This window comes from Crocodylus porosus, unplaced genomic scaffold, assembly GCF_001723895.1.
Source record: "Crocodylus porosus isolate Cpor-Errol unplaced genomic scaffold, CroPor_comp1, whole genome shotgun sequence".
Classification (NCBI taxonomy): domain Eukaryota; kingdom Metazoa; phylum Chordata; order Crocodylia; family Crocodylidae; genus Crocodylus; species Crocodylus porosus.
The window spans coordinates 2,753,156-2,773,281 of NW_017728931.1; the positions used below are offsets into that span (position 1 = coordinate 2,753,156).

Sequence of the window (20,126 nt, forward strand, 5' to 3'; positions counted from 1 at the left end):
GGAGGGGCAATGCAGGCCTCTGCCCCTTCACCCTCCCCCCCTTCCTCCCCCTGTCATGCTTGATGGGTAATTTGCTAGTATAGTAATATTGTCTCTCATAAGACTCTATAAAATTGCATTTATAACGGTTAGACTAAGATGAAAGATTAAGACTATTCTTTGCTGCTGTATGTTGTCCGTATAACAGCTACTCGTGCACAGGTGACTCACGATTCGTAACACAGTGTGTTATGCGTCATTCTTTGCTCATAGCTGGTTCATTAACAGCCTTCTCCTAATACTGCCATACATGGGTAATTCTGTAACTAAGGAGGTCCATGCAGCAGTGCTGAAGGCTTATAATTCAAAAGCTGCTGCTGATAGAAGATGGAGAAATGCTAGTTACACTACCTAACCATTGACTTTTTTGTCTATTTAAAGCAGAAGTATCCAACTAATGTGTTTTTCCTCCAACCCTGAGCTGCCAGGTCTAGCTGCTTTCTACCAATATCCAGCTCCCCTGTCTTTACAGCTGTTATGATGGAGTTGTACGTTATCAGTACAAAATCTATACAAGCAAACATGAAGAGCATATAAAGTAAATTGCTTTTAATAGAGGGAAATGTCACAGGGCTGCCACAATGGTTATACAGGCAGTCCTCGACTTAGTGTTTCTAGTTGCAATGTTTCACACATACAGTGTTTCTAAATTAACACCCTGTTTCAACTTTATGACATCGGTTTTGACTTTACAACACTGGATCCAATGTGACGCCACACCAGTGAACAAGTTCGCTGTATCACTTATCTCTCTGGAGAACATCTGTCCAAACTTCCTTGGACACTTGCTTTAAGAAAGCAGACAAGCCTCCAGAAAAACCTGCAGCCAAGACTCCTGAGAAGTCTGCACCCAAGAACCCTTCAAAAAGTCCAGCAAAGTCACCTCAAATAAGTCTTTCAAAATCAGTATGATTGCTGTTAACAATATAAATACATTAATGTAGCTATATTACTTATCTATAATTGATAGAGTACAACATTCTGGAGTATTTTTGTTGAAAATACAGTATCAGGTCTTCGTTCAGGAACCTATCCCCCATTTATAACTTTGTTTCTTATGAGAAAATTGGTTCCGAGTTACAACGCTTCGACTTAAGATGCAGTTTTCAGGAACCGATTGTCGTAAGTCCGAGGACTGCCTGTACTCAGTAAAAACTTTCATTTTTAAAATGGAAGTGAAGCTGCACTTATGTATCCAGTCCACTGCCCCAGGGGAGCATTGTTTCCCAAGAGGTGGCTGGCTGCAGGATTCATGCCCCCCAGTGCTTTAGAGTAACTTGTGTCTTTCTGCAGAAGAGTTGCAGTTGATTGGTAGCTGGATGAGTTCTTGCCTGTGTCGCAAGTACTTTATGAGCAAACAGGTGACCAGCAGAACTTTCAGAGGTGCAAGCTGGCCTGTTCTGTTGGCCTCCCCGTTTCTGCTCCACCTTGCTCAAACTGAAGATCTTTTAATTCTCTCTTCTGCTATTCAGTTATTTCCTCAGGCTATTTTTCCTTTTCATTGAGTTAACTGTCCATCCTCCCACAGGAAGCCGTAACAAATGCTAATAAATCAGTCAAGGCTAAGAGGAAAATATCCTAGTGCTGCCACTGTCTGCCTGGCTTCCTTCTCTGTCTCATGCTAAGACTCAGCTGTCTTGCATGGGTAGTCTGAGGTATCTAAAACGTCCAGCAACACCTCTGCAATAGCTACTGATGGGACCAGGCTAGGCTTCTACAACCAAGGAGTATTCAAGCCAGGTAGGTCTCTGGGATACCAAACAGGACAGTTCATTTGGGAAATGACATGTCATTCTTTCTTTCCTGGTAAACTCCAATGTTCATATTGTGATAGTCTTTGTGGAAGCAAGGGGAAGTTGAAGAGTCCTTCCTCTGCTCCTGCCAAGTCGTAAGCAAGCATTTGAAATTAAAAGGGGGATGTGTTGTGAAAGACACGTGAGTTGTTTAACAACACTAAAGTAATTCTTTTGTCTTGATTTGGGTAACATCTTCATGAAAATTGTGGTTTCCTTTCCTGATGAGCCAATCAAGCACAGGCTGCCTAACTTGGCTATTAAGACTACATCACTTGAAATGCTTGCACAGTTAGCTGTATATTTTACAGGGCCCTGTGCAAATTAAGAAACTTGATGAGTTCAGTTTTAATTTGCCTCTCTCTCTCATCAGGTAAGGATTGGAGGCAGGTGGATTGGTTAAGTGGGGTGTAGGACTTCATGTGACCATTTCATAGCAGAGCTCTAAGGCTGCATCACTAAATACCTGGAACGTTGCTCTCAGTACTTAGAGATGTCCCTATTTTCGTGCTGCACAGGTCATTCTTAAAATTGGTGTGCACCTAATTGATCAGGCTAATCCTGTAATAATTAATATATTAAAATTCTCTCTTGTGTTTTTCATTGGATGATCTCGTATTTTATCATTCCAGATCATTCAGTGAATCAGTGATCTTCTAGAACTAGAAGCTAGGAGTCCTGAGTCCATATTTTATGTTTTAATCAGTAATTGACAGTGACTTCTCCTTAAATGACTTGGAGGGAAGCAAAAACAGGAAACAATAATTTACTCTAATTTAGTAGTTGCTCATCGCTGTGACTTGCCTTAGCATTTCAGCCAGTCACTATGCCCCAGACTTTATAATTCCATTCCCCAGCCATGAAATCTTCTGTGGATGAGTGCTGTTGCTGTCTCTTAAAATCTAGGTTTTCCTTTGTTCTCCCAAACAGTAAGCTTTTAGTTGTCATTGCAAAGAAACCTTTTCAAATGCAAGCTAAGATTAAACCACTGTTACCTCCAGGCAGTTCTGATACCTCTCCTGCTGCTCATTGCTTTCCCAATCAGCAGCCACGTGGAAACAGATAATATAGCTGTGTCAGTTTTCAGATCTTTGGAATGGCTGTGAAACTGATTTTAAAAAAAGGTCAGTGGCATTTAGCTTTGGAAAGTTCTTAGCAGCAGAGGAGAGTTCCTGGAGCTGTGTGCTTCAGAAAAGGATTAAAAATTAAAGGCCATAGGAAGGATAGAATAGAGGAATTGCCTGGATTGCAGTTGTAGTTACAGAAGCCTAAGAGAAGTAGTAGGATAATGGTGTATACCAGTGATGCCCAACCTTTCTGGGCTGTGGGCTGGACAAGTGGCGTGGGGTCAGTCTGCAGGCCGGATCTGGTGCCTGATTCAGTATGGGGTTGGCATGTGGGTATAATCTGGCATGTGGCCTAGGCCCCATATAATGAATCAAACGTCAGCTTCTCGCATGCTGGATTGGGCCTGCCAACCATGCCCCACATGTGCTAGGTTGGGCCCGCTGTCCTGGCCCCAGTTCTAAACATGACAAATAAGGCCCAGCACCCTGGTTCCATGTATGCCAAATTGGGCCTGCTATCCCGACCCCATGTGTCAACCTGATCCATGTCATCTGGCCTCACAGGGTTTGAAAATACTGAGACCTGTGGGAAGCAATGAGAGCTGGATGACACAGCCCATGGGCTGGATTGGGCCCACAGGCTGGAGGTTATGCTCCACTGGTTTGCATTGTACCATTGTAGCAGTCAGGAGACTGGAGAAGGTATAAAATACTAGAAAACTCCAAACTGAGGATGTTTGAGGGAGCAAGAATGCTCCTTCACTTATTCAGTGCCCAGAAGAGCTTTGATGGAAAAGGTGAGTATGAATCGACATTCATCAGCTGCCTGTTGACCAGAGGCTGATAATAGAAGATAGAGTCTTGGCTCCTTTACCTTTTCCTGTAGCAAGACACAGGTGGCAAGGGAAAAGGGGAGGAATGCAGGATGGATGGAAAGTGACTCTGGGACACTGCAGCTGGAACATTTATTCCTTTTACTGTTAGATTGCCAGTAAAATTACCAAGGTTTGTGTTGGTACATGATTGATGTGATGAGCTAGAAAAAGAGAGAGTCTGTGAGCATGCATGGCTTTATCAGTCTATATATATGTGATGTGAGATTCTGTTGTAGGAGAAACAGGGAAAGAATGAAGAGATAGTAAAATAAAGAATGGGCTCATTTTTGGTGAAAAGGGAGGAGGGACATAAAGTGCAGCCTGATGACCAGTTATAAATAGGGACCTACTCAAATTGAGGTGGTGGGTGGTTGATTTTGCAGGCAGACCATGGGGCTGGCTGCCATTTTTACAGGCTTTTTGTAGTGCTGCCCCCTCTCCCCCCATTAGCTGAGGAGCCCTGGTGGCCTTGCCCTTTGCCTCTGATTGGTTGAGAGGGGTGAGGCTGCACAACAAGGAGTCTTCTCAGCCTATCAGCAGTGAGGGGCAGGAGTGGCAGCCATCTTTGCTGTTCACCTTCTTGCCAGCGTCTCCCTGCCACCTTCCCCCCTGCTGGGCTGTGCAGCCAGGCCACAGTGGCCATGAGAACTGCTGGCTCCCATTGGATTTCATGGACATTTGTCCAATTTCGCGCAAAATGGGTCGTTGTCCGATACCCCCAAAATTGCAAATTGAGTTGGTCCCTACACATAAAAATGTATGTCTTGATCCATTACAGGAAAGAGAGAAGAAAAATTGCGGTGGAGCTAAGAGGGCAAGAAGGTTCCAAAATCCAGAGAGATTTACTAAGTGGTGCTGAGTCTTTGCACTATCATACTTGATTATTTTATTGCTGCTTTCAGAACCAATGTATTTATTTAATACTTTTTAGTAGTTCCCGGACCACTATACTTGTAGTAGTAGGTTAACATTGGGAAAAAAAATATTTTCAGATAAATTTTTCGCCTATTTACACACCCTTCCTAGTAACTTCCAAATGAAATAATTACATAGGAAACTGATTGACAGTGCTTCTAATTTAAATATGCTCAGAGTGGGTTGATTTAAATCAAAGTTATTTAAATAACCAATTTCAATCATGATTTAAATTGGCAGGCAGGAAACCTTGATTGAAATAACTGCAATGTAGTCTTGCTTTTCATTTGTACTTTTTAGTTACTTTGCTAAAGAAACATTGATTCTCATTGCTTAGTAACCATTCAGACAAGTCGTTTTGCAATTAGCTATGGCTGCTGTACTAAAGTTGGTACTACTTTTTACCAACTGGGAAGCTATCCTATAGCTAGGGACCTGCCTAATTTGCGGAGGCTGTTAACTTTTGATTTTACTTGTGGTTAGGAATGAGATTAAGTGATCGATGAGACCATTCTAGTCACAGCTTGAAAGCTTTATTAGGATATGCAATAGCGAAGACTTACTGGTATTAGTAAAGACAGTGCTTACACAACCATGGAATCAGGAAGAACAGGTTTGCTGGCCAGGCGTCTTTGGTTTCCTGGGGACTCTTGCTGAGGTTTTTTGGGGGTTTGGGGGTTTTTTTGCTGAGCTTTGGGAAAGGTCCAATTTGTTGCTTGCCCCCAGACCCAATATTTATTGATGATGGATTTAACATGCTAATAATTGATCTCTGATTGGTTTTATTTACTTGTTTTTGTTTCACTGGAACTTTTGGAACTGGATGGAATGAGATTTTAGCGGTCCTGGGAAAGGGGTCAAGGGATCAACTTAGCTAACTAAGGCTCTTATTTTTAGGTGTCTGACCCCAGTCTGTTAATCATCTGGTAATCTTTACTTTAATCAAGATCTTGTTTATCAATTGAAATTTATATTTTTGAGATAGCAGAAGGAAAGATACCCTATTTTCTTTATGGCTTGCTTTTTGGCCCATGGTCAGTTAGGCTACTTATAGACATCAAAAAACAAAAAACTTAACTTTAAGCTCGGTGTGCCCCTGCACTGAACACAGTGCATGCCCAGAAGAAGTATCATGTTAGGTTGACCTAACGTACCCCAAATCCTTATAGATTGGGAGCTTCAGCAGGACTTATTGAATCAGCTACAGGTAAAAGCAACAAAAAGCCCTGCTGAAGTGCCTGATCTATTCGGATGCTGGGGAACCAGGCTGAACCAACACATTTTCTCTTTTGGTAAAATGCATTTTTCTTTTTCGTTTGTTTTTTGTTTGTTGTTGTTGTTGGGTTTTTTTGCCCCTGCATTTGTCAGCACCCTTATTTATTAACTGTGGCCTGTGGCCTTACACTCTTTCCATCCTCAAAGCCTTTGTGTCTATAATCATTTGAACGTGTTAGCAAAAATACATTTATTACAGCAAAATAACTATTAATACATTTGGTCACCTTTAGTTAATGTTTTAGGATGCAGTTGTAATACAGAGTGTTTAGGATACAGGCCCTTGGGTTGCTGCTCAGTCATATTTCTGCAACTTTGACTTGGGTTTTCTGAAAATGGCTAAGCCTGACATCCACATTGTCCCTGCAGTTTGGTTGTGCTGTGGATAGCATATATTTAATTCAAGTTATAGCTCTGTTTGTCCCACATAACTCATGCAGAACAGGCCTATGTATGTACACAGGGCTGCCCCCTGATTTTGTGGATAGAATGCAGGCCCTGGCAGCCATTTTGCAGGTGGACTGAAGCACCCCTCCCCACACCTCTGATTGGTTGAGGGGCCCCAATGGCCCCACTCTTTGCCACTGATTTGCTGTGGGGGCTGCCTGTCAACTGGCCTTGCTCTTTGCCACTGATTGGTTGTGAGGGCTGTTGGTGTGCAGCCCTGCCCCTCTCAGCCAGTTGGTGGAGAGGGGCAGGGCCACATGACAGGCAGCCCTCTCAGCCAATTAGCAGCAAGGGGTGGGTGTAGCAGCCATCTTTCCAGGTGTCCTTCAAGAGGGTAACCCCTTCCCACCCCGGCAAGCTGCCATGGTGCTCAGAAAGTCATCTCCCTCCCCCCCCTGGGGATTTTGCAGGGAATGCTGAATTTTGCAGAAATCACAAATTCCATAGGTTGCTACCTATAGTTATATGCATTTATTTAAACAAATAGATGGCTTAATTAATATACTGTGAGTTTTTACATGTTTAGTAGTTTAGAAAATGGCAAAGGATTCTGTTTTTATTGGATGGAAATTAGACTTTCATTAAAATGCACAAAAGCAGCACTTTAAACTTAGTTTTTATTTATACAATTAAACAACTTAAAATGTATATGAGAAAAGTTAATCAAGATGTTTATTTAAAATTGGTTTATTAAACAAGGGGAGTATTAGGTAACTGAATTAATTATATCTAGTCGTCATTTATTTAAAATGTTTAGAACAAGTAGATCTTGTTCTCACATACTTAGCCCTTTATTCATAGGATGGAGACAGATGAAACGATTATGCAGCTGATTTGCCACCTGTGAGCATATATCAGCTGATTTACAATCATTTTATCTGTCTGTCCCTATCCCAGAGTAAGTGGAAGCTAAATCGTAGTAAATTATCCTTAAATGAAGTGAGTGGTAAATTACTACGACTGCAGGACAGAGTGGACAGACTAGGCAGTTACAGCAAATTGAACTGAACTGTGATAAGTCCCTCCCATCCCCCTCCCCACACAACTTAAAGCAATAAAATTGTTCAGTCCAACTTTTTGTCTAGAGAAAAATAATACAGCCATTTTTCACCTGAAAAGAGTTCAGAAAGAAGAGCATAACAGTCCAAAATGTTTTAAACATTATGGATTCCTATTTGAAATCTGTGGGTTTACCTTGTGGATCTTGTTTGTGCAGCTAACAATGCTAATGTTGCATGACACACCAAGGTACCCTTGAAAGGATCTCAAAGCACCCTAGGGGCCATAGCACCCTATTTGAGAATCACTGGTTTAGTCTGTCCATACCACCTACAAAACAGAAGAAGAAAATAAGCTTTTCTGTTCTTTTTCATGTCAGCTTCTTGTCTCTGAATGAACTAGTCCTTGAAATAGTGAAATATAGAAAATATACTCCACAGCTGAAGGAGAGACCACCGCTATCAAAAGCTGGTCTACCACATCAGCAGGTTCTGGTTTCAGGTGCTTAGCTGGTAGCTTCCATCAGTTGCATGGTTTGACTTTCTTTTAAACTTATATTGCCTAATATGGGGGTATCAAACATATGGCCCCTTGGCCGGTTCCAGCCTGTGGAGCTGTATGATTTGGCTTATGGATCTCTGAACTGACCCCATGTGCCACCTGGGGCATGCTACATGCAGCACAGGGGGGACAGTCCTGGGTACACATTGCCTACAGTGGATCAGGCCATGCTGGAGCCAGCATGCAGGCGTGATCTCGCAGGATGTAGCATGTGCCTTGTGCTTGCTGCGGAGTAAAAATCTCTTCAGCAGCACACATGTAGACACTGCCTGGCTGGCTGGGACACAAGGGTGCATTGGTGCGGGGGCTGCCTACCATTACATTGAGTCAGGAGGAGCACACTGGGTACCTATAGATGTGCAGGGGTGCTGCTCTGACACGCTGTAATTACATTGTGGTGGATCAGACTCAATTAATCGAGTCTGTTGGAGCATGTGAATTAGCATGCTGCAGCAGTGTTCACATCTCAGGTATCCCTGCACTTAAATCATTCCCACAGCACATTGCACAAAGCAGCTGACTGCAGGCTTCCACCACCCCAGTAGCGTAAGAGTGAATTTCTCTCTCATATAAGAAATTTTTGGTATAAACAGTGTCATTGCATAAGACTGAATTTGCACATACAGAACCTACATAAAGTGAGGGAAACCTGTACTCTGAATGCAGTGCACAGTGAACAGAACATAGTACATCTGTCCTTTTAAATTGCAGGCCTTTCTGGAAGCAATGTTAACCAGGGCATTTTTTCCAAACCTGGCCAACTGCACTCTTAGGGTAATGGGGATCAGGCAAATATTTCAAGCCTTGAGCACGCTTATTTTTCAGAAGTAGACTATTTGTCTGGAAAACCTCTGCCCCTTTAACTCCTGCCATGTAGCTTTTCCTTCTCAGGCTCCTGAGGCCTAGCAAGAGGGAGGCTATTACCACGGGTAGGGTATTAGCCTGGAACTTTGTATAGGTGTGTTCAGTGCTCAGCTCTGCCACACCACTCTCAGAGTCATCTTGGGCAAATCTCTTGGTCTCTTGTGTGCCGTAGTTCCCCACTCTGTAAAATGGAGAATATGCCATTATTCTGTCTACCAGTGGTGTTGTAAAAATATGTTGTGCTCAGATAATATGGTGTTGGTACACACAGGCAATAGATTTCATTTCTACTGGGTCATTCACCCTAGTGGTCTAAACCTGTCTAGAACCAAGTTGTTTCTCTCCCACCAATGAGGCTGCCATTGACTGCTAAGAAGCTGCTTCTACCTACTGCTTTATGGTAATTGGCCTTTTGTTTGAAGTCTAACATCAGGAATTTTTAACCAGGCACTGGTATTTGGGTGTAGTTTAGATAACTATAAACTATAAGCACCAAAAGAACAAGTAGCCTTTATTTTAATCATATAAAAAACAACTGTCACCAAATTCAGTCCTACTACAAAAAAAGAATGAAAGTTGCCTCCCTGCTTAAAAGCCAACTGAACCTACTTCTTGGTGCTTGACAGTAAGGGTGTGTCTACACGTGCATCAATGTACTTTTCCTAATGCACATTAAATTTAGTACCTCCAATGTGAGGTACTAAATAAATGCTCATTGGGCTGTCCTGATGTGCAGTGGTGAAAGCGCATACTTTTTTAGTGACACTTAATGTACAAACCTGTTCTACTGTACATTAGCATATGTGCACAGGTTTTGATACGGTGCTTTAATAGCATAAAATAGGCTACTGCCCATTAAAATGCATGTGTAGAAAAGCCCTAAAGGTGTTGTTTTCACTGCCGCTCTGACCCTCTCTGGAAAGGGTGGCATATAAATATAAACACCATATTTTCACATATATGCCCTAGAGTAAAATATACACCTTGTTTTTGAATGAAGAAAAAATTATCTTTCGTTGTAGAAGGTAATAGAGTGTGTTTACATGCATGCTTTAATGTTCAGTAGTCTATTTTAATGCACATTAAAGTGTCACTTAAAAAAACTGTGCTATTTAGTTAATGTGCATTAAAATAGGCTATTGTGTGCTAAGTGTCACTTGAGAACCGTGTTTTTTTAGTTAATGTGCATTAAGACAGGTTAATGTGCATTTTACTAGTACCTCATAATAGTGGGCATCTATACACGTGCTGCAGGGTGGAGGGGGGGCACTTTAAATAATCAAAGTGGCTCTCGTAGTTGCTCTAAAGTGCCTGCAGTGTCATGTTTATTCGGCATCCCACACTTCAAAATGGTGGCATGGTGCTTGAACTATAGCTTATTCAACAAGCTTTAGTTCAGGCACCCCCACTGCCATTTTGAAGTGTGGGAGCACTGAATAAATGTGACATGAAGGCTGCTGAAGCATATTAATTAACATGGTCTAACAGACTTGATTAATCAGCTGACTTGATCAATCAAGTCTGCCCCGATGCATGCTAATTAGCAAATATTGGCGCAGACGTCTGATATGTGTATCGGTGCCCTCAGTACTAGATTTAATGTGCATTAACTAAAGCACATTAATGCACATGTCGAGACTCCCACTGAGTAGCTGCAGCTAGGGAGCTAAGCCTCCTCATTGTTTTGGTCTCTGTGGATTGTGTGAAGAATCACTTAAGCTTCTGCCAGGTGAAAACTGAAGTGGCAGAAATTGCTGTTACCTTATTTCCTTATCTATAATGGGCACCTCAATTTGCAGCAGTTGGGTTTTGGAAAAAAAAAGTGTGTTGTACGTGAGAAAATGTGGTGTTGGCGATGCATGTGGAGCGGTTGGTGTGCTTTGAAGGGTTATGCGAAACCTCCATCAGGACAATGCTCTCTCCTGATGCAGTGCACAACTCACTGCTGTTGTTTGAGGATATGCTCTGGCATTTCTTTAGGTAACTGAAAGAAAAATTTTTGAGATCCTTATAACAACAGTACAGAAGTGCTGAGGGTTACTTATTAAGGCATCTGATCGCAAAAGGAGAAATGTTTTATGGGAAGATAATGCGCCATAATAATATGTATTTATATTTTTAAAAAACTGTGCTGCTAAACAAGATTGGAGAATTCTAATCAAATGGAGACTGAAACCTTCCTTTGGATGGATCAGAGTGATAGTAAAATAAAGAGAGCATGTATGGCTGAAGTAGATGGAAAGCATATTTAGGATTAATAACACAGGTAAATCTTTTTGTTGTGAGCCATATAAAGCATTGCCCCATTAAGGGAGTTTGATGTTACTCAGACTTTAGGTGAAGTAAAATAGGTTTGATGAAAAGTGGAAAGCTGTTTTTGTTTTTTTTTAAGTTTTGCAGTACTTCTAGAGATTTTGAAACAATGGCTGACTTTTCCTGCTGCCTTAACTCAACTGTTGTGCACCAAACACATATGTATGCAATTCTTGCAAAAAGTGTCTGGGATTAAAAGACTGTATCTTGTGAACCTAATGATAGAATCAATTTCTGCTGCTTTCGCATCAACATATATGGCAGCCATTTACTTTTTATTTAGGTTATACTTCTGAAAACTCAGATTCCTTTCCTACCATCCACAAGCTTGAATATAGTTCTGACACCCAAATAAAAGTATGAGTACACAGGATCATAATCCTAATACTGGTCTGTTTATCTGTAATCTAGGATTTGCTATGAAAAGTAGCTGCCCGTTTTTAATGTTTGCAAATTTGATTATTTTTGCACCAAAAATTGGTGCTATTCTGTTTGTGTATACCTGTGAAATAGCCTTTGAACTTTTGTAATGACAATTTTGTGGGACATTTTTTTAAAATTGTGTAATGGGATGTCATAATAGCCAAACTGTATAGTTATTTTTTTTAATACTTTCCTGTGTTTGTGCTTTGTTAGGATGCAGAATTAATACAACTAATTAAATAATAATCTAATCTAATTTCCTGGAAAGTTATGTACTTTAGTTAAACATCAGTTATCCTGCCTCCAAGAACAATTACCGTCTGTCCCTCACCCTTATTTTTTCCTTTGAAAGGGGAAGTCCAAATAAGAAAGGATAAAAAAAGGTTTGTAATCTCTAGTGACTAAACTTGCCCAGACTCTTATGTCCACGCCTCTTCACTTGCTTGACGTCATACTCTTTTTGTCCCCGTCCAGCTCATTGACACAATCGCCTCAGAAATCGGAGAATTGAAACAGGAGATGGTACAGACTGATCTCACACTGGAAGATGGATCCACTGATTTGCAAAGGTGATTAAATATATATACTATAATGATTTCTGGAAATGTAAACATGACAAGCCTGTTTTCACTGTGCTGTTTTATTCAGGACGCTGACATTTCATAGTAGTTTTCATCCGAGGAGGACAAAAGTCTGTAGGTGCTCCAGCTCATTAATAATGGAGTTTGCCTGTGGGTAGAGAGAGTGTCTAATGATTAACCTATAGGTATACTTGTTTTAATTTCTTTTAAAAGCAACTGAACTTTACACTCCCACTTCCTTATAGCAAACGTCAACAGCCTAGGACACAGATAAACTTTTTTATCAGGTAACTATTAACATGATTACCAATGCTTGTGGAAATGAATCTTGACTTTACAATGTAAAGCATGAAAAGTACTTTTTGCTTCAGTTGAAATGTTTGTTTGAGAGGAATATAACCAAGGCAAGCATGCTGCTCAGCATGAACGCATTGACTAAATATGTGTTTCTGGCTAATTGATCTTGTTTTGTAAGGCAGTGAAACAAATAGGAAGGATAAAAACAGGCGATTTTTTTTTTTTAAAGCTTTTTTTTAAATGCATCAGATTTTTTTAAACTTGAATTGTTTTTGTTTATAAAACATTTTAAAATTAAATTTGTAATTATGACAACACATTTTTAAAGAATACACTTATTATAATCTACTAACAATAAATTAGATAAACATGTTAAACAATACACATTTGTTACCAAAGTTTCAAAGAAAGCAAAAGCATTGGATTGATGAAAGTCACTAGCCAAACACCTAGGGACCAAATTTTAGCTATCGGGAACTTAAGTGGAGTTAGGTGCGTAAGTCCTATCGTACTCCACCCTGCCTGAGTCCCTGAAAAGCAATTAATTCAAGGGGTAGGTGGGTGCTCCTTTTGCTCATTGTTTTTTTTTGTGGGGGGTGGTGAGGTTTTGTGATTCAGCCTTAAGGGCAAGGTGATGCTGTGTTATGAACGTAAATGCATTAGTGGATTTTCAGGTCTTGAACAGGGTGGAATAGGATTGCACCTAGGTGTAATCCTAAGGTCCACTTAGCCACCCAACAGGCAGAGGAGACTCTTAGTTTGAAAGATATGACAATCATAAATGGGCAAGTTACTTCACTGGCCTCCTTTTTGTAATTATTTGGTTAGTTTTATATGCAAAATATGTTTTGAAAAACTTTGTGTCCATCACTGTTATGGGTGTTTTATTCAACTAATTAAAAACAAACTGGGTGCATCTACACTCGCATTAAGGTGCTTTTCCTAATGCGCATTAGATTTAGTACCTCCGATGTGAGGTACTAAACAAATGCTCATTAGGCCGCTTTGAAATGTAGTTTTTAAATGACACTTAATACCTAGTAGCTTAATTTACTATGCATTAGTGTAATAGCACAGTTTTTTACATGACAGTTTAATGTGCAGTAAAATAAGCTGCTGTACATTAAACCACATGTGTAGATGCGCCTATGGAGTGCTGGTTTGTACATAGTTAATTTAGTTCCAGTTTCCATCCAGATAGTGCTTGACACAAATAATAGGTAAAATAAAAACCTCGTTAGTACAAAAGAAATGAATTATTTATCATTTTCTAAGATAATACATATAAAAATTAAAAATCTGAATAAATGAATTAAATTATAGAATTGTTTAAATAAGTGCATATAGTTATAGTATATCCCCCTGGTTAAAAAAAAAAAGTAGTACAAATTTAGTGTAAAGGCTTCAGTTAGTTGCAATTCGATATGTTTTCATCTTTCTTTGGAAAAATAACTAAAAAAGTGAATACAATAATATTTAAATTGAATATTTAAATAAAGGTTTCCTTTTTCCTGATTTAAATTGTGATTAAAATAATTGGTTTCAATTGATTTGATTTCAGTTGGTCCTGGGAAAGACTATCTATTGTTATGCCTACTATTATCTCTGCAGGTAGTTCACAGTTCCCATTTTCTTTGCAGACTCTTGTTCTAGGGGCAGGGCCTTGGTGTGAGGTATTGCAATTTGTATCTAGAAAAAGCTTAATATACAAACTGTGAATCAAGAAACATGTGTGTTCATTTACTTGTGAGTGTTTAGTTTTCTTTAAAAGTGGTTTCTTAGGTGTTGGCTGCTTTTTTAAATACATGGGTGAATATGAAGTGGCTCCATGTATTGTACCTTTAATTACGTACCACAACAAATGCTTGAGGTGTGAGGTTTCAGGTGTACAGCTTCAGCAGCATTCAGTTTGTGTATGACTCAGTGATATGAAGATTTATACACCATAACTAAATTTTGGAAATAATTTCCTCAGTTTTTTACTCGCATCTTTAATCCAGTGCACAATAGCTGGCTGAATGAATATTAGGCCTGACTTTTGACAGGGTTGGCCAACCTGCAGCACACATTTCACAATTACTATGGGCAGCCTTTGTGTATGGCACATGGCAGATCAGGGAGGGAGCAGGCGGCTTAGCACCAGATAGGGCAGAAAGCAGAGCAGCAAATTGGGCAAGGGAAGGGGATCAGAGTGGCATTTGCAGAGGATGTGGAGCAAATTTGTGGCATGCCTACCAAAAGGTTGGCTCACTGACTTGCAACACATCTCTATGCATCCCATTTCACTTAAAATCATATAGGTGTATAAGTGTCATATGCTGTACCTAATTAAGAGGTTGAGTCAGAATGCTTTAACATGGCACCTTCTGTATTCATCCTTTCAGTATTATGAGCAGTCAGGCGCTTGATTATCTCCCCAGTGCAGGTACTTATCTGTTAGTAAAGTTAAAGAGAATTATGCACAGGGGTGGGGAGGAGCAGAATGGACCACATGGGCCATGTATAGACGAAATGAGAGGTGTGTGCACACAACTTTTTTAAGTGGGCTAAATTCTTTTGCACCACTCTAATGGTGTTGGTGTCAGCATGCCTTGGTGGCATGTTGTGTATTAATTCCATTCACTGTAGGAAATTCAGCAGTATAATGCGCCTTAAATGACTTGGGGCGCTGCTGCCTCTACAGCTGCGGAATGAAGCACCAGGCTCTGTGCAGCTCCACGGCTCTGCAGGAAGCCTGGCAGCAGCCCGGGAAAGCAGGCTTCGCCCAAGAAAAGCAGGGAGCCTGATTTCTTCCCCTCCCCGCCCCCTACCTGAGTCTGCCTGCTTCCCTGAACAGCATGGGGGCCCGGTGCTTCCCTGTGTGGCTGTGGTGCCCCCTGGGACTGCCCAAACCAGGTGCCTGCGGACGACTGCCACCACTGCCACAGAGGGAAGCACCCCTGCAGACCAGGGACCACTCCACCTGCCAGCAGCTCACACTCCCTACCCCACTGGAGAGGCAGGTAAGTCAGTGGGGTGTGTGCAAAACACACGGGGGGTTTAATCAGCCCTAAATTGAAGTGGTGTTTTTTTAAAACCCACCGCTTCAATTTAGGGCCCCCATTTCGTCTACACACACCCATGGATAAACTTCCAGCCTCGTTGTGGTAGTGAATTCAGAAAAAGTGAGTGGAACTCCTTCCCAGCCCTGCAGTGCAGCTGCATAGAACCGGGGTACAACTGCAAGTAGTACTTTGAGGACTAGGCAGGAGCTGAAATAATGACCCCTGTGGCAGAAATAAGCCATAAAGGATCTTGAGAATGTAGTTAGGCCCATTCTACATGTCTGCTGCCAGGAGTAAGGAGAAAGCGCATGCTTTCCTACTGTTCTTTTTCTGCTGTAGCAGTAAGAACTGCAAAGTCCACTACTTTCCAAGCTTCTGACTCAGCCTGCTTTGCTCCTCTATAGTCTCTCACAAAGTTTTGCTTGGCAGCTACTGTCTTATTGTCCATTTAGGGCTCCTACAGATGTGCGGGGAGCCTGTTTCGACATGCTAGAAATCCAGTATCAGTGGACACATTCAATTCCTTTCAGCAAAGTGGCATGGAGAAAACTCTATATGATCTAGCTCTTTTGTTTTGGATGACATGAAAAATGCTGTTTGTAGCACTATAGCTTTCTTGCTCATCTTGTCAAAGCCCCTAAGGCTGGGAGAGGAATTGGTAGAGGAAATGCAAATCACTGCTGCTTAATACAAGCAAGTTCCTTCCATACTGCAGTGGAAAGTTAAGGCAGCTTCATGCCAAGGGGTTTGTGCTGCAAGGCCCACCAGGGAAGTGAAGATCCCTTGAGGTACTGGAGACCAGAGGCCCAGTTGGTTAAGGGAAGAGCTGGTAGACAGGCTTTGCTAAGTTGTACTGTCTGGGAAGTGCTGACGCCTATAGAGCCAGGCCTGAAGCAAAGGGCAACTGCTGATGTCTCTGTGTAGAGACCATAGCCTGAGCATTAGACCTCCTGAAGAGTGAAGCCAAAGTAAATGTGACGTGTAAGTCGCTAGAAGTGTAGGATGGGGGAATAATGGGGTCTTCAAAATGGACAAGTCATCAAAAAGCACAACATGGAGGACATGTCTTCACTGCAGAGTTAACCTGGTAGGGCCAATGTATCTACTGCTCCCTCTCCCTCAACATAAGAGTTAATAAAACTGGTTGATCTTGGTTTCTGCTGTTTTGGAAAAGGTGTTTCGTGGCAGCCTTCTTGACTTTGCTCCTGTGATTCCTAAGTATGATTGCATCCACAAGAGTTACTAGCTACGGTCTTCAAGAAGCACAGTGTATTTATTATTCCCTGTATGATTTTGGTTTCGTTTTTAGGAGCACTTGAATAAAGGATCCAATTATACCCATGTTTACACTAAGCCTAGCACTAAGTTCTGCACTGGCTTCAAAACCTGCTTGAAAAACCATGTAAACAGTCAGATAGTCTGGACCAAAGTTGGTGTTGGACCATAGATGTACCGTTACCAGTCCCCAGGTTAAGCGGCTATGTCTATATGAACTGCAGTGACTCCAGTATAGGTAGACCTAACGAGTAAGTCAGCTGACTTAGAACTGAGTAAGTCACCTGAGCATAATACTGAATTATCTCTACATGACAGAGGGTTTGTGGAGAGAGCCTATATAAAGACTGAATCATGGGTGGAGCTCCCATTTCAAAAAAGTTTCCCTGTCAAAGGAGGGGGAGGTCTTGTGGAGGTGATCAACTGATTTCTGAGTAGCAAAAGTTGGGGCCCAGGTTACAGAGCCAAAACAAGTGAATTAGACAGGATTGAGTCTGATGAAGAAAAATCCCTCAATGCTGATCATTCTTAGACAAAATAGGCACATTTTTCTCTGTGTGTGCATGTGTGTGTGCATGTATGCGCAAGCATGTGTGCGTTGCAGCGTACAGTTTACAAGGCAGCAAATTGTGCTGATTACAAGTTATAACCTGCTCTCTGCTCTTTTTACCATGATTTAACTGTGGATAGGCTATATCTAGGCATTCCTTTCGTACCTTCAGCTGTTTTCCACATACTTAAGGGTTCTCTCAAACAGGAAGAAATGGGGCAGAATCTTTGATCATCTTGAGTTTTATGTTTAAACATGGTGGTATAGGTATGTGCCATTTGTGGTGCCACAGACGGCTTTGTGGTGCCACAAACTGCACACGTTGCACGTTAAACCATATGTGGTGCTGCTAGTTTGCAGCACAGAGGCAAAATTTGTTACCAGGATTTCCTCATAGCAGGAAAAAACCCTGGGAAAAAAAGTGGTGCAAAGCACACGAAAATAGTGTGCACCAGGACAAATGCAGAAATGGAGGAGCAGGTGTCCCAGGGCTACTTGCTCCCTCTTTGACACATGCTGCAGAGACAGGGGAGCACCAGCTCAGGGCTGCCTGTTCCCACGTCTCAAGACACAATGTGCCACCGTCAGCCGCTCGGTAGAGCCCTGGGCTGCCTGCTCCCCTGTCTCCATGTGCCACTTCCCAGCTGGGTGGGGTGCAGTGTACCTCAGCACAGGGGCTGCCTGCCAGTTATCCCTGTGCTAAGGCACCCTGTGCCCCAGCCAGTCCTCTCTCCCTCCCCTGCAGCACATGGAGCCCAGCTGGGAGCTGGGAGGAGTTGGGCAGTACAGATTTGTGCTGCTGCTATTTCTGCTGCTGCAAGTGCATACCTCTGCTTATCTAGACATGGCCCATAATTGCAGAAATCTGTTAGAAACTGTGATAGCAGTAACTCAAATCTACAGATGTTCCATGCCGATTTTTCTGTTTTGCTTTTTAAATTTTACTTGGTATTAGCTTCATATTTCTCTGGAAGATATAATTATGAAACACCAAGAAAGTTGTTAGTATTTGCTGTCAGTGGACAATGTCTGTTGTCACAGCTTTTTTCTATATGTAGTTGAAGTAATCAGATGGCTGGCTGTGGATTTCTCTTGTTCCATGTCATGTTACTGTTGTTATTGAAGATACTTTATGAGAAAAGCTCCTGTCCCAGGGAGTTCACAGTCCATTCCCAAGAGGTGCTGAGTATCCACAACCTTCACTGTTGCAGATTAGACCTAGTCTTACATTCCTTTCAATTAATGGATAATTTCTTAAAGAAAATGCAAAGGCTCAGGGCTTGGTCCTCAGTTACACGAAAACAGTGTAGAGATGTTGTTACAGCAAGTATAGTGCTGGGCTGTCCACTAGATCCTGGCTTCCATGAAATCAGCTGACCTGTAGTTGTACATACATTTGCCAACTGATCTTCCATGGTTGAACCATGCATGGTGTCTCTTCACCGTCTTCTGCTGTCTAGGTTTTCTGGAGAAGAAATATTTTATCAAAATGCTGTTTGTTCCCAGTTTATTAGGATGACATTAAGAAGATTTGCCAGCACTGATCCTGCTCAGAACCATTAACCTTTGAACTGGAGAGAGTCTTTGGTAGATGTTACACTGCTGTATTCATAAGCTCTTATCTTGCTGTGAGAGGCCAGCCCAGAAGCAGCTGCAAGAAGCTATATATATAGGTCATTAAGGTATGGGCACCTGCCCTACATTCTTTCCTGAATCCTGGCATGGAGAACCGTTTGAGTAGCTAGAGCTTCTGACAAGGAGCGCTTTCACCTTGACAACTTCTTATTTAAACTAATGTTTGTACATGTTAGCAGGGTGGGTGTGTGCAACTGTATTTTTGGCAGCTCAGTACTCTGAATTACTTTTGAACCACCTGTAGAGAAGAGGGGAGCTGTGATAGATGTGTGCGGGTGCACACATTCTTGACATTCTTCAGATGTCTTCACTCCAGCAAGCAGCCCATTGCTGACCTTATAGTTGATGCCAGGAATGTTCCTTCTTTGGTAGCTGACAATATTTTTACATGAATAAAACTACTTTCTCTCAAATAGATTCCCTCTGCAACTTGTTTGGTCTCCACCAGCTGATTATGGTGTAGCAATAGGGCTTGACATAGTTAAGCTCACAGCCCACTTCTAATACATAGTAAAGCCCTTCTTTAAATAATGGCATTAAAGTTATTAAACTTTTGCTTGGGAAAGTACATTTAGCCTGAACATTGCTATCTGGCTTTGGCTAAACAAGATTGTTTCTGCAGACTGCTTCAGAGTCGCACTTCCTAAAGGTATTATTATCTTGATCGGAGAATTGACTTCTGTACTGTTTACTGTAATTTATCACTTATTTCTGGCAGGACCAATAGTGTCCTCGAGGTGCTTTGCATATCTAAAAGGCACTATCTGTATTTTACAGCTGATAGTTTAATATATACAAACCAGAAGAAGTAAAGGGCAAGGGAAGTATCAAATAATGTAGGTGGTTAGGTGGCAACTGGACAGTTCCTGGTAATGGGAAGTTTTAATGATGATTGTACCTCTTATTTGGCCTTGTAATTTTGGGGTGTATATTTCCCCCTTGCTTTCCTTCTTGGCCCTGCTCAGATTGTGATGGTGATCATAGTGAAGAGAAGAGATCCTGTTGGTCTTGGACTTCTACTGTGATCAATTGGTCAGGGAGTGCAGGAGCGGTGAGGTATGGGAATAGGAGCAGCCATGGTTGAAACAGTTGACTGGGATATATAGGGAAGAGTGAGCTGTTCTATAAAAAGGGCTGAAGCCACCTACTTCCCATTTAGAACAAGTGGAGAGT

General features: G+C 41.6%; 1 protein-coding gene across 2 annotated transcripts in view; it reads left to right on the top strand.

The window, feature by feature from the left end:
- Positions 1–20,126, top strand: part of RIN2 (Ras and Rab interactor 2) — an 87,585-nt gene that overhangs the window by 14,845 nt on the left and 52,614 nt on the right. For both annotated transcript variants that reach the window (XM_019544068.1, XM_019544067.1), the window contains exon 2: positions 12,046–12,140. In XM_019544068.1, the coding sequence (XP_019399613.1) occupies positions 12,046–12,140 (95 nt within the window). The remainder of the gene's footprint in view (positions 1–12,045; positions 12,141–20,126) is intronic.